Source organism: Podarcis melisellensis (assembly GCF_964234715.1).
Source record: "Podarcis melisellensis genome assembly, chromosome: 14".
Lineage (NCBI taxonomy): Eukaryota > Metazoa > Chordata > Lepidosauria > Squamata > Lacertidae > Podarcis > Podarcis melisellensis.
The window spans coordinates 44,995,193-45,009,513 of NC_138546.1; the positions used below are offsets into that span (position 1 = coordinate 44,995,193).

Consider the following 14,321-nt stretch of genomic DNA (forward strand, 5'->3'; position numbering starts at 1 on the left):
GGCCTGCAAGACCTTGCGGCAGTGGCAAAAGCAGCAACAGCCTGCATGGTCTTCTCACGGCGGTGGCAGTAGCAGCAGCTTGTGAGGCCTTGTGGTGGTGGCAGGAGACGCTGGCAGAAGCAGAGGTGGCTGCCACAGCTTTTGCCACAGCCTCCCACTACCGCCATTTGCAGACCGCCACTTCTTGCCACCACGGCGAGGCCTCACAAGCCCCACTGCTTGTGTCACCATAACGCCTCACAGGCTGCCACTACTATTGCCGTCACCTCCTGTTGCCACCGCAAGGCTTCGCAGGATGTGGCTACCTCCATCACCTCCTGTTACTGCTACGAGTCCCCACCGTCCTCTGCGGCAAGGACTCCCAGGCCACCGCCACTTCTGATGCCAAAGCCTATTGCCACTGCAAGTCCTTGCAGGCCAATGCTGTTACAGCAGCCAGTTCCTGCCACCACTGCAAGGCCTTGCAGTCCAATGCCGCTGCCGTCATTCCCTGTCGCTGCCATGAGGCCTTGCAGGCCACCACTACTACTGTCACTTCCTCCCATTGCTGCCACAAGTCCTTGCAGGCCACCACTACTGCTGTCACTCTCTGTCACTGCTGCGAGGACTTGCAGGGCGCTACTGTTTGTGCTGCCACCGTGAGGGCTTGCACTCTGCCACCACTACTGCTGCCATGTTCTATTGCCACCACAAGGCCTCGCACGCCCCTGCTACTGCCGTCACTCCCTGTCACCACAGTGAGGCATTGCAGGCTGCCACTGTTACTGTAACTGCCGTGTGGCCTTGCAAGCCACTGCCATTACTGCTGCCACTTTTTTCCACCAGTGCAAGGCCTCGCAGGCCACCACCACTACTGCCGCTACCTCCTATCGCTGCCATGAGTCCTCACAGGCCACTCCTGCTACTGCCGTCACTATCACCACTGCAAGGCCTTGTAGGCTGCCACCGCTACTGCCGCCAGCTCCCGCCACTGCCGTGTGGCCTCGCAAGTTGCCATTGATTGTTCCACCACCACAAACACATACTGTGGTCATGGCAAGCTGCTTCTGCCTCCTAGAAGGTCTGCTTGCAGCCTGACAGTCCCAGATTGTTTGTATGCACTATGACTCATCACCATACTTTGGATTGTCCTGAAGGCCACCATTTGGTAGGCAAGCCCCAAATGTAAAGTTCTGTTGGGATGCATTCTGGCTTGCCTGCTGATGAAACTGAGTGTGTGATGATTGATAATATTGTCATTTATCCGTTTTAGACCCCTAGGTAGTAGCAGTTGCCATGACATTGTCCTGTTCTGCTCTGTATAGTTCCATCCTTATTTCAGACATTGTGGTAGATTGCAATGTTTAGCTGGTGATATTGTGAGGTTTAGCTGCTGATAACATTGAAATGTTTAGCTGGTAAGTTACTGTGATATTGAAAACCAGATATCGCCTAGTCCTTACACACATTGTGATTCGTGATATATTGCCAGCTCAAATATTATGAAATAATTATCACGACGTGAACTTCAAACCGGTTTTGGACGATATATCGCCCAGCCCTAATAAGTGGTGGTCATTTGACAATATTAGTTGGCCAACAGAAAGCAAATCTGACCTTAAAGACAGTGCAGAAATATAAGGACTACAAATACCTTAAATATAGTGGGGAAATGCTGTCAATTTCTGCTTAGTTTGTGCTTCAAAGTATTATGAAAAATACAACCCAGCCAGAAGTACCTATCTTTCTGAAATAAATTTTAAATAGATTGTGGGCTTAACATTAAATTTACAAAAATTAAAAAGCGGAAAATATAAAACGTGTACTATTTTGCCAAAAGGCTATTTAGCATTCCTATCAGGTTGGCATCCAAATACTACTTTGGCATGGAAATACTGCAAGATTCAGTTCTGCCAGTTCTCTATTTATAATCTTGATATTCTTTCCATAATTGTTATAATAATGCTAATGTTTCTTCTTCTAAACTTTCCTAGCATTTATTTCAAGTAGAAACAAGATTTTGTGCACATTCATCACCCTACTCCCAGCAATACGGGATGGAATGTGAAATGTTTGACTCAAGGAAGCTTGGTGAGAAATAACTAAAGTTAGACTTACGCTGAGGTGGTTGAGAATCAAATGGCATCATCATTTTTGGTCTCATTCCCCTTCTTCCTGCAAGTGTGGACATGCTATCCTCTGACTCATGCCCTAGGAAAAGAATGTATGCATCTATAAACATTTATGTCCATCATCTTTATATCAGATCATTAAGCAGGAAAAGGAAACAAGTCTTTCATACACACTCATTCTGATTACCAAGAGACTCTATTCTTAAGAACACTTTATAGTCTTCCTTTCTAGAAACATTATTCAAAGAGAATAGGGGCAGGGTTTGGTGCTGTAAAACCAAAATAAATTCTCACAATAGATTTTTAAGTGATGCAAATAATGCTATTAGCAGAAATGCTATGCTGTATATTATGGGTTCCATTTTCTAACTGATTTACATGCAAATTGTAATAAATATAAACCGAAGTGCAGCTACTACAACTTAGTCAATTGGCAAGTACTTAAACAATTACGAATCTCGACAAAACCCACCCTTTGCAATCTACAGGCCACAGTTGTCTAAGGATAATGAATAAATAGGATAATGAATAAACTTAGCATGATACTAAGCCCACCTCTGTATGAGTTCCGTCTTTGGTGGATATTGCTGTCCATTGAGTTGTCAACTGGCGTAATGTCTTGGGAATTCCGAGGGATTGGGGTGTCTGTCATGATTGGATTAGGATCTGGAGATTTATCAATGGGTTTCAGCTCCAGTCTTTCATGGTGAATCCAAAGGTCAGGGGGTTTGACATCCTTAGAATTTCCTTTGTATTTATGTGACCCATTCACAGATTTGCATGCAGCTCGCTTCCTTTGAAAGCCGTAAGAAAAATATTAGTGTATTCACAGGCTGGCATAAAACTACTGTTTTTTCTTCAGGTACTTAACTGACACATGCTTCAGCTTTTTGTGCAAGCAATTTTATTCTAGACACATCATGTATGTTATATTCTGATTCTATACTTGTATCCAAAAGGTGGAGGGTGGGGGCATGTATGATCCTTTCTTCTCCAACACCCAGCCAACAATTATGGGAGGTTTCCTCATTTATTTTACCAGACTACTAAAATCATGTCTATTTAATATTCATGTTATTGACCCCAAGCAAAATCAATGACCGCTAATTAAATCTATGCCCCTAAAAGATAGAACAAGTTGTTACCAAAGCATCTTACTTTTTCTGGTGAGAGGTGGTGCGGCGTGTGCAGAAGACCGCAACAATTACCACCACAACAATGGTGATCACTCCCACAGACACTATTATTACCAACAGCATATTGTATTCCAAAGGAGAAGGGCTTCCATGAGGGCTGTTACTGCCTAAAGAGGAAAACAAACATTATTTAATTATACATGGCAATGTATTGGGAGTTTTGAATCTAAGGCAAGGAATCTGTGGCCCTACAGATATTGTTCGAAGTCCCAGTGGCCTCATGGGGAAGGGGGGGTGGTCGTTCCGGGCGCAGTTTTTGGGAGAGCACATTTTGCTCCTCACACTACCCTGGAAGCCCCAGGCCACATTGCAAGGCTGACTGGGATCGGACGGTTAGATCCCAGCCTCACAGAGCCATGCAGGGCTGCCAGGACAGGCAGACAAGCAAAGGAGCACCTACTCTTCTGCCAGCCTCTGCTGCAGCACATGAGAAGAAATAGCACTCTCTTTCTTCAGTTGCTTCCCCGTGTAAATGTGGGCGAGAAAAAGCAATCTGCTTCCATCCTGACCACACTGGGGTGGGGAGAGGAAAGAAGCAGTGCATTTAACAACAATGGAGTAAGGATGGAGGAAAGACAGAGTCACTGCACTTTCCGCCCACTCCTTCACCACCAGCCAGCAGCATCCAGCAACATTGCCATTACACACCCCACTGGGCCCTTGCAACACTGGAAGCCACACTTCTAAGTGAGCTGGTGATGCTCTTGGGTTACACGGAGGCTGCCAGGGTGGTGCAAGTGCACCATGAAGCAGTGGCATGGGTGACAAGGGCTGGAATGGTGGGACAGGCTCCCTCTGCCCCACGCCCCTGCGTGTGCACGCATGAGCCCCGGGTGGCAGTAGCACATGCTAGGCCCTTGTAAAGTCCCATGGCTAGTGTAAACGATGATGGAAGTTTGGAATCCAACATTTGGAGGACCACATGTTAGCCACCTTACATATAAGAGAACAGTCCCTGCATAAAGAGATTGTCTTGCTTCTGATAAAAGATTGGACATTATAACTTGTACTGAAGAAAAGAACATGCTGTACTGTAGAGGTCACTTGCACTGCCAGGAATACTAGAGTGATTGTTTTCAACGTGACCCTCTCCTACATGGTTGTAAAGATGCTTTAACTTTTCTTTGAACATGTTATGATTTCCTTTCAACACCTTAGTCAGCAGAATTCTACTTACCACTCATAGGTGTTTTATAGTCTGGCCCAACATCCACTGGCCGATTTCCTTTTCCTGCAGACCCCAATGCTAGAAAACAAAATTGAAGCTGTGTCAAGCTACTTGCAGTTTATGCCTTATCTGTCTTTTTAAAACATAACTATTGTTTTTATATGGACAAGAACATATCCTAGACAGAAACACACATAGAAACAATCCAGGAAGATTGCAGGACTTTTCTAGAAGTGTCTATCCAACTATCTCAAGAACAGCTAGAACAACATTCATGCAAATGTATGTATGCATACACACAAAACTATAGAATAATCTGGTATCTTCTGTGAAGAAACAAACAAGCCACAGTATTCTAGTAATGTCAGAGCCCCCTAGTACTTAAGAGTTACATATGACCTGAATGGCTGAACTTCATAGAACTTTCCTATCAATAGTTACCCCATAGAAGGCTATTAGAGATGAAAGGTGGGTGTTCTTGGGTGATGCTTACTGGGGGGTGGGGAAACTTCAGGAAATACCATATTTTTTGCTCTATAAGACTCACCAAACCACAAGACGCACCTAGTTTCTGGAGGAGGAAAACAAGAAAAAAAATATTCTGAATCTCAGAAGCCAGAACAGCAAGAGGGATCGCTGTGCAGTGAAAGCAGCAATCCCTCTTGCTGTTCTGGCTTCTGGGATAGCTGCACAGCTTGCATTCACTCCATAAGATGCACACACATTTCCCCTTACTTTTTAGGAGGGAAAAGGTGAGTCTTATAGAGCAAAAAATACAGTACCTGCTTGTAACTCAGTAGTAAGGGTATTGCATTTTGTTCTTCACAAGGTTTTGAAGAGAGGTAGATGCAGTGAGACATTACTTCTCTTCAAGAAGAACAAAGCAAGGCAATATCTAGCCTTTCCCCATGGATCACGGCATTTTTTTCAGAGAGCTGGGGAGAGGGAACATGATCTCATCTACTTCACCAAACATGAAGCAAGAGACTTTCCCCACTCTAGAGTTCTTTGTGGAGAATTCAGTGGGAGGATGCCTGTTGTGGCAGAAGCTTTCATGGATCTTGTGTGGAAAACACTTATTGCATCTTATGAGGTGGGCTCTGGCATGTTAAAATATATGCCACAAAATAATAAACTAAACTAAACGTCATGTCCCTGTTTTGAAGCATGCTAGCACAGCTATCACTCTGAAATTCAAACTAGTGGCAAATTGCATTTGCCTACTTGTAGTTGTGTGTGCGCATGCACACACAAACACAGTTTGAAGATTACACTGAACACTAACAGGATTAAGCCAAAGACCCATTTCATAGCGGTCAATGTGATACCTCCAGGAAGCACACAAAGTAGGACCCTACAGCAAAGGCACTCTTCTGCTCCCCGGCAACTGGTTTTCAGAGGCACACTGTTACCCCCAGTACTGGAAGCAATTGTGACTAGAAGCCATTGCCAGCTTTATCTTCCATGAACTTGTCTAATCCCTTTTAAAGGCTATTCAAGCTGACAGCCATCACTACATTTTGTGGGAATGAAATATCTGAATACTTTCTTTTGTTACTCCCAAATCCTCCAGCATTCAGTTTCACTGAATACCAAATTCTAGTATTATTAGGGTATTTTTCCTATGCACTTTCTTCATGACCTGGGCTCCCTTGGAAAAAAGGGATGGAAATTAATCAATCAATTAATCAACCAAATACTTCTATCATGTCCCTCCTTACTTGGTTTTGTTCAAAGCTAAAAAGGTAAAGGTAAAAGGTAAAAGGTCCCTGGATGGTTAAGTCCAGTCAAAGGTAACTATGGGGTGCAGTGCTCATCTCGCTTCAGGCTGAGGGAGATAGCATTTGTCTGCAGACAGCTTTCTGGATCATGTGGCCAGCATGACTAAACCGCTTCTGGTGCAACGGAATACCGTGATGGAAGCCAGAGCGCACAGAAACACAGTTTACCTTCCTGTCGCAGTGGTACCTATCTGTCTACTTACACTGGTGTGCTTTCAAACTGAAAGGTTGGCAGAAGCTGGGAAAGAGCAACGCGAGCTCACCCGTTGCGCGGATTTCAACCGCCAAGTGGTTTAGACCACAGTGCCACCCCTGTCATACCCCATATCTAACCTTTATTCATAAGTGAGTGGCTCCAGTCCTGATAACTTCAGTTGCCCTTTTCTGAACCGTTTCCAGCTCTATATTTTCCTATCAGACTGTACATATTATTCCAAGTGTTCAAACCAGAGATTTGTAGAAAAGCATTCTGAAACTAGCATCTTTATTCTTTATTTCTTACCTAATGATCCCCAAAATAGGAAATCAACCTTTTCACAGCTACCAAACATGGGGTCAGCTTTTTCATAGCTGAATATCTCTTCCCTAACCAGTCAAAGAGAGCTCAGACCCCATTAGCATATATGGGAAGCTGGAATTCTCTTGTCCCAAAGTGCACTCCTGCTCCTTTGTAGTTTTACACTTATACAGATTTTGATAGTGTTACACACAGTTTATATAAGCTTGCATCTTAAAATTACATTCATAATTTTTAAAGTTTCTATAAATTGATGTTAAAATAGTACTGTCTTAACTTCTTTAAAAGGGAAGAAACTCTAGATAAATACAGAGTTAACAGATAAAAGTTAAAAGAAGACGAGAAAGAGATCTTGCCTGCCTGTAAGCCAAATAAACACATGGATGGAATGTTTCAAAGAGTACTTTTTGACATTCCTTTATATTCACAAAGAAACTTAAAATATACACATTCTGGCATTGCTAAAAGGTAACTTACGACTACATTTACCTTTGAGCAAGCCTCACTGAACTCATTTGGACTTATTCTAAGAAGACATGTATAAGATCAAGCTGTTAGAAATAAATTTAATGTAGTTCCAATTTGATATTCAAAGGTAATGTTTTAGAAAAAAGGAACCATAGCTTTTCTGTTAACGGCTTCCAATGGTCAGACTTGCTTGCTGCCAATAACTGTTTACCCAGCAGTGAGGGGTTGGGGACAGACAGCTTTCTTGAGTGCTTCTGAATATGGAGATTCCACCAACTGTGCCAAAGGCACAAGTCATGTCATGTAGCTTTTACTTTTGTTCCCATAATCCTATACACAGAATATACACTTGCTGGTGTTTTGCAATACCCAATGATTTTTAGCGAATAAATCTGATTGACTGACTGTCTGAATTACTGGTGCATTTCCAGAGATCCATGGCAGTAAAGCCTCCACCACTGCAGGTTCTACCTTTTAGCAATGACTCAATAAATATGATATGTACCAGCATAGCCAATAAGAGCACATTAGCCATTAGGGTCACCTTATGGCTGACACAAATGCATATGCTACATAGCATGTGGGAATAAACGTGCATGAGCACAAAAAACACATTATGAAGTCACTGAAATGTTCCATGATCCATATACAGACATAAATTAATGAACACTTTAAAAGTATGGACAAAAGAAGGCAAAAAAGAAGTAGCGTCTTTACTCAAATCTAATGCTCACCTTTTCTGGTCTAATTATGTTGCGAAAATTAAGGTGTGCATTAGATTCGATGGCACATTTACATTCCCCAGCAAATACTTTTTGGGTTTTGTTTCAAGGTTCTGAAAACTGAGGTGTGCATTAGCCTAGAGTAAATATGGTAGTCAGTTTTCAGGAATGGAGAATTTAAAGAATGGAGAAGCCACACAATTCTGCCTATTTTTCTTTCCACTCTCATACAAAGTTAACCTCCACTCAACTAAATTGATATGGAGCCAGGTGAAAAATTCCATCATACCACTACTATTCTCACTTCCACTGCTGTTGAGACCATAATTCTAGGGGCCTGTGTTGACCTCCTATAAGATGGATTCTGTTCATGGGCCATCAGTTGCCAGTCCCTACCATGCTAAATGTAGGTGCCTCTCTGGCCTGTGGGCTGAATGAAGCCTCCCAGGCCTTTCATGAAGTTGAATCCCTCATCAGCTTGGTTCTATGACGTCCTCAAGTACATTTGCTTGGCTGAAACATGTCCTTGAACCATGACAATACCTTTTGCATGCCTGGATGGAACATGGTGAGATATGGGGAAGATGTGGAAATCTCTGGCTCTGCATGGCTGGAATATCACCTATTAATGGTAGGAGCCACACTCATTGTTCTGCTCCTTCCCACCACTGGTATGTGGCACCCAGTCGGTTGCTCATAAGGGAATGCAACCCAAAGGTTTAAAAAGATTACTCAACTGTGTTTTAGGAAAAAGACAGTAAGGCCGACTATTTTTCCCCTCAGGGTGTGTGATGTAGGAGCAGATGTTCTTCCTTCTATAAGTCACAAAAACACTTCAATGATATCTACTACCACTCCAGTAACCAAATAGCATGTGAGCACATGTGTCAGGGAACTGCAGGCAGCGAGGGAGGAAAGAATTAGAGGATACAGGGAACGATCTCCACTGCTCAGTACTGAGTCCTCCTCAGAAGACAGAGAAGAGGATAGTGAGTCTGGGGAGGAAGGGGTGCTTCAGAGAGAGGGGGATCCATGTCACAGGGGAAAACGGAAGGGGCTGAGCTGTTGGTTCTGTTGGTCTCGAGGGAGAGGGAAAAGAGAAAGTAGTTAGAGCAACGCGTCATGAGAGACAGGTCGCTTTGTTTATTCTGCATGTAATCTTGTCGGAAGGAAATAAAGAAAGGAATTTATGGCTGGCTGCCGGGAGTGTTTCTCTGCTAAGTGCAGCAACGCATGCAGCTGGCTAGCTGACAACATGGCTCCCTCATTTTTCACACCACCTATGCAGCCTATAGGTTAAACTGCAAAATGCAGTTTTTAGCAAGAGGAAGACCATCTTGTGACACACACTGCCTTAAAGTGCCTCTTTGGCCACTACCTAATCAAGACAGGATGAGATATAAACCTCTTTGTAATTAACCCCTTATGCCTGTGTGGTTCTCAAACGCCTCTCTGATTTGCAGACACAGATAAGCAAGCAGCTTAGTAAAATGCAGACTCCTCTGTCAGTAGTGTGTTATGCATGAGTATAATACTGCAGACAATCTAACATATGTGGGGTGCATAGAGCCATAACAAAAAGTGTAAGCTGCAGTATGTATTTCCTCAATGAGGAGAACTAACGAAACTGAAGAACTGAAGGTTGATGCATTTAATTGTCAGTTCCATATTTTAATACTTGGGGATGACTTGTTCAGGGTTCACCATTACGTTCATTCAACTGATTTTTTTTATAAAGATGAGAAACAAACATGCACAAAAGTCATATTGAAAAGTGGGGAAGGGCCCACATGACCTCAGAGAGAGATAGCTAACCAATGTCCAGCCCACATCAGCTGTCAACAATAAAAACAGGCTTTCCCCAAAATGAATTCTTAAGATGTGTGTGTGTGTGTGTGTGTGTGTGTGTGTGTGTGTGTTTTCATACTGGGCTCACCACTCAAATTATGTACATGGAACGCAGCTGCTTTGAGCATGCATTTGCATACATGGTGCCAATCATGGATGCATCCATCTTGCACTACCTAACAAAAGAGTTTACATTCCAAACACACTATGCAAATAAAGTATTTACAGCGTTTCAAACTTTAAATTCCGAAAGAGCTTGTTTTTTGGCATTTAACAGTTGAAATGCTGTTAGAAGAAAGAAAGACAATAGCACTTGCATGAAAGGAAATGACACAAAAAATATGCCCATTGGTTTACCTTGATCATTAGACATTTTATCTGAAGATTCAGCTACCAGGACAAGCACAGGGAAGAAGCAAACAAGAGAAAGATAACAAAATCTAAAGGAGTGACAAAAATTTCACTGGCACAGAAGTAGCAATCTCTATAAATGGGAAATTAAATAATTGCTACTACTACAGCTTACTTTACAGAAGACCCTCCCCACACCACGCCTATTCAGGTCTTGTTCATAAATTACAATGAGAAATGCTCATATCCCATATGAATATTAGAAATGTTCAGATGAGCAGTTTGACAGCATATCTCCCCAAGTACGAGACCCTTACGATCATCCAGACATTTGCAATGAACTCATTTGCACCATACAGTATACATTCAAACAACTCTGCTATAGGTGGGAACATACAGCAAACTGTGTACTCAAAAATACTGTCCCGTTCACAAGACACAACTAATGACAGCAACTGGAACATTTACATTTTCAGGTTGGCAGGTACTGATTCACTGAACCAGACAGGCCCCACCCATGAAAAATGCATTTAAAAATTTGTCTGCATTTCCCGTTTTCTGCTCTCAGAGAACATATTCAGTTAACAATATCAACCTACCTTTAGGTGTTCTGAACTGCACTGCCTCTGACATAGGACCCATGCCTTTGGAGTTACGGGCCTGAATTTTGAAATAATATGCTGTGTCGAGTGTTAACTCTTGAATTTGGTGGGTCAATCTATTTCCCACTACTGGCTCAATGACCCAATCGTGTATTTCGGCGTTGACATCTGTACTATAGTAAATGATGTATCCTGCACAATAAACAAAATAAGATGATGAATTATGAAGACACGATTCCAAGGGCTCTAAGCCATTTGGGAATGTTAGATATAATGAATAGATACTTGAAACAACTAGACAAACCCATACTTCTTAAGTGTCCTTGTAATTCTTTCTCAATGAAGCCACAGAAGCAACTGATTAGTTTATTACACCCCTATTCATACAATTCTTCCCCTGCAGCATCTTGAGTACCACCACTGTATTCTTCCCCAATATTCCAGGTTCTAAATCATGTGGGGACTCTTCAAGGAGAAAAGGCTCCCTGCCACAGACATTCAGCCTCTGACACGAGGGGGCCTACAGGTACACCAACAGCCGTATAAAAAAAAGGGAGATGTCTGCAGACTCGTTTCTTTTCTGCTTCTTGTGCAAAGGTAATCACATATACGTGGTTGAGAATGACTGAACAGAGCTTACAGCTACAATAGAAGGGAAATCACTAATTGAGAAAGCAATTAGTAATTGCTAAGGAACTGCTACACAGCTAAAATACTACACTTCATAAATCTTTGGGGATAATCCAAATTGACTGTAAAGGAATATGGATTGTTCTATTGGTTTGGTATCAGACTTCCAGGTTTTCCACAGAAGGCCAGTTCCTACAGATACTAAGTGATAATTTTTGTGAGTTGTGAAAGTTCCAAACAGCTCCACTAGATGGTATGCTTGAAATTGAAATCCCTCACTCACATATTACACTATTCACATAAGAAAATGACTTGCATAGCTAAAGAAAAATTGCAGAAAACAATCCACACTCAGAAAATATATTTTTGAGTTAATTGGGTTGTTGTTTATGCATAGTGGAACAAGTCACATGTAGATCATTTGCCCCCGAGAGTGCACTTTGAAACATGCTGGGTTATTATTCACAAAATTAATTACTATTGCAAAATCATTGCTTAAGGCCTCTCTATCTCTTCCTTCACTATTCTGTTTTGTGCTGCCCCGTACTCTCTCCTGCCATGTTTGTAACAGGAAGCAGCTTAGATGGTTTGAGTAAAGGAAATATTTTGTTAAAAATAAAGAATCATTTAGCAGCAAGGAAAGCTATTTTAATGTTAAAGCCCAGTTGGTTTAGTGAGACACATCAAGCTAGACAACTCTTTCCCGGGAAAAATCATAAATCCAAATACATCCCATAACCATGACATACAAAAAGGAAGGACTCTCTGGGCTACACCACATCCTGAAGGTGGGACTGAAAAAGAACAGAAAATCTCACTAAAGTTATTAAGTTTTGAAGAGAATCCCATATGAAACTACTTATTGGGGACACAGGACAATGATACAAGTGGGGATTTCTTAGCTTGGGGATGATTTGATGACTGGACCATTTTTAAAATAACAGCAGCATTCCTGCTTAAAATTAGAACAAATTGAATAAGCAGAAAATTGTGCATTCAGCTCCTTTTGCGATGGGTTTCAGCTTTTTAACACAAATCTTAAAACGTATTCCACCAGAGGGCAGACCTTTCACATAATTATGCTGAATATAAATTCAGTACTGTATTACCCTATTTCCAAGCCTGATTAGTTCAACTGAAGACAGACACTGTAGGGCTGGCAATATTCTGTAGGTCTGAACTAATAGTAGAGCAATGTGCAAAAGACTGTATTGGGGGAGGACAGAAGGAAAGAAGTGAGATCCCCCACCCATTTCCTTCAAGCCCTGCCTCAGCCTCAGAGGCTTGAGGGACTTAGATGCACCTTTTCCCTCAAGCTGCTGTGAAGTATGTCAGTAGCACATGGAAGTATAGTGACACTAGCCCTGGATTCACGAAGAAGATAGTGGAACTGGCTCAGAACCAGCCTGACCTGACCTCTCGTCTTTCTCTTCTGCTGCTGCATGCAGTTGCATGAAGGTGATTAGAAGCGAAGGAAGAATCTGCTAGCCCACCCTAACTACTCTGCTTAAGCTAGTCATTTCATGCATGTGCTTCTAGCCTGAATTTGATACCAATACTTTAATATACCATTTTATACACTTCTCATTAATATTTGGCACCTTGATATTATTTACACAGTAAATAAAATAAAGAGGAAATGGACCTAATTGTTAAAATTCAGTCATTTCCTCTTGGAACATTAAAACAGTATGCAGTTAATTAAAAACACACACCACAATTTTCTGCAAACTGAAAGAACATAGATAACTAAGCATTCTAATCATTGTTTCCAACCCTTTAAAATGATTTCTTTCTTTTTTTAGTAACTTTTATTTTGCTTTAAACAAATGCAGATAAATATAAACAACCAAAATTACAAAAGAAAAATCCTTAATAATAATAATAATGGAAAAGGCTAAAAAAACCTACAAAGTACATGGCATAGAACATAAGCCATTATGGGAAAGAAAAAAGAAAAAGGAAAGAAGAAGGCGAAGGAAGGGGGGGAAAGGGGGAAGGGCGGGAAATGAACCAAAACACAAGAAGGTTCATCTATTGTACGCTTCCTTCAAGGTCACAACCGATCATTATTCTTATCAATTCTCTCTATCCACATTCCATAGAACCCCTCATCTTGATTTCATCCTATATACATAACCTGAATGGCAGCACAAATATACTACACTGTCCCAAATAAAATTTCACCTGTAATTTTGCCATTGGCTTCAGATGGTGGCTGCCAGTTGACTATGATGGTTCGGGGTTTTCCTTCTTTGCTCACTACTGTCACATCCTTTGGGGGAGAAGTTGGAACTGCAATAATGATATTTAAATTAAACACAGATTGTGGTATCAGTTTTATTCTTTTAAGCAGTCTTTGTCAAAGATTGCTATATTCAACTACAAAAATAAGCTACTAACTTGCAGTGATAAATTTTTTTCTACTGAAGAAGCAACATCAGTACTAAGGATTTCAAATATTCTTTCTATTTGGAGTATCTTGGAAGAGCAGCATATGCCTTCAGAGGATTTCGGTGAGCTCCCTCCTCACCACCAACCTTTCCTGCCATGCCATTCAACAGCAAACCTTATGAATCTCTAGGTACGAAGCTTAAATGTGAACTCCTCTCTCCAACTGAATTGATAATAATGTCAATGAATCATATGGAACAGTGATGTTTATAGAGGATCAATACCCTCTAGAGGGAATATATTAAAATTCAAGTTCTCACTCCTTAATGATTTGTTAAATATGCATTTGATAAAACTCAAACACTATTGTATTTTTAAGGGACTTAATCAAATATTTCAAAAAGTATGAAAAATATTGAGTTTTACTTTTCTCGGGTATAATTAAAGTTGTATGATTTAGTTTTCTTGACTTGAATCTCATTTCAAATGAGATTTGCACAAGAGACAGATACCCAAAACTGAACGCTGCACAA

The 14,321-nt window shown here is 41.4% G+C and overlaps 1 protein-coding gene across 8 annotated transcripts in view; it reads right to left on the minus strand.

Moving 5' to 3' along the window:
• NEO1 (neogenin 1) overlaps nt 1–14,321 on the minus strand; it is a 105,182-nt gene that overhangs the window by 13,212 nt on the left and 77,649 nt on the right. For 6 of the 8 annotated variants that reach the window (XM_081887592.1, XM_081887591.1, XM_081887589.1 and 3 more), the window contains exons 19-25: nt 13,582–13,689; nt 10,762–10,956; nt 10,169–10,201; nt 4,485–4,553; nt 3,270–3,414; nt 2,667–2,905; nt 2,098–2,190 (exon numbers count right to left, since the gene is read on the minus strand). In XM_081887592.1, coding sequence (XP_081743718.1) covers nt 2,098–2,190; nt 2,667–2,905; nt 3,270–3,414; nt 4,485–4,553; nt 10,169–10,201; nt 10,762–10,956; nt 13,582–13,689 — 882 coding nt within the window. The remainder of the gene's footprint in view (nt 1–2,097; nt 2,191–2,666; nt 2,906–3,269; nt 3,415–4,484; nt 4,554–10,168; nt 10,202–10,761; nt 10,957–13,581; nt 13,690–14,321) is intronic. The other 2 variants (XM_081887590.1, XM_081887586.1) reach the window with 1 other exon arrangement.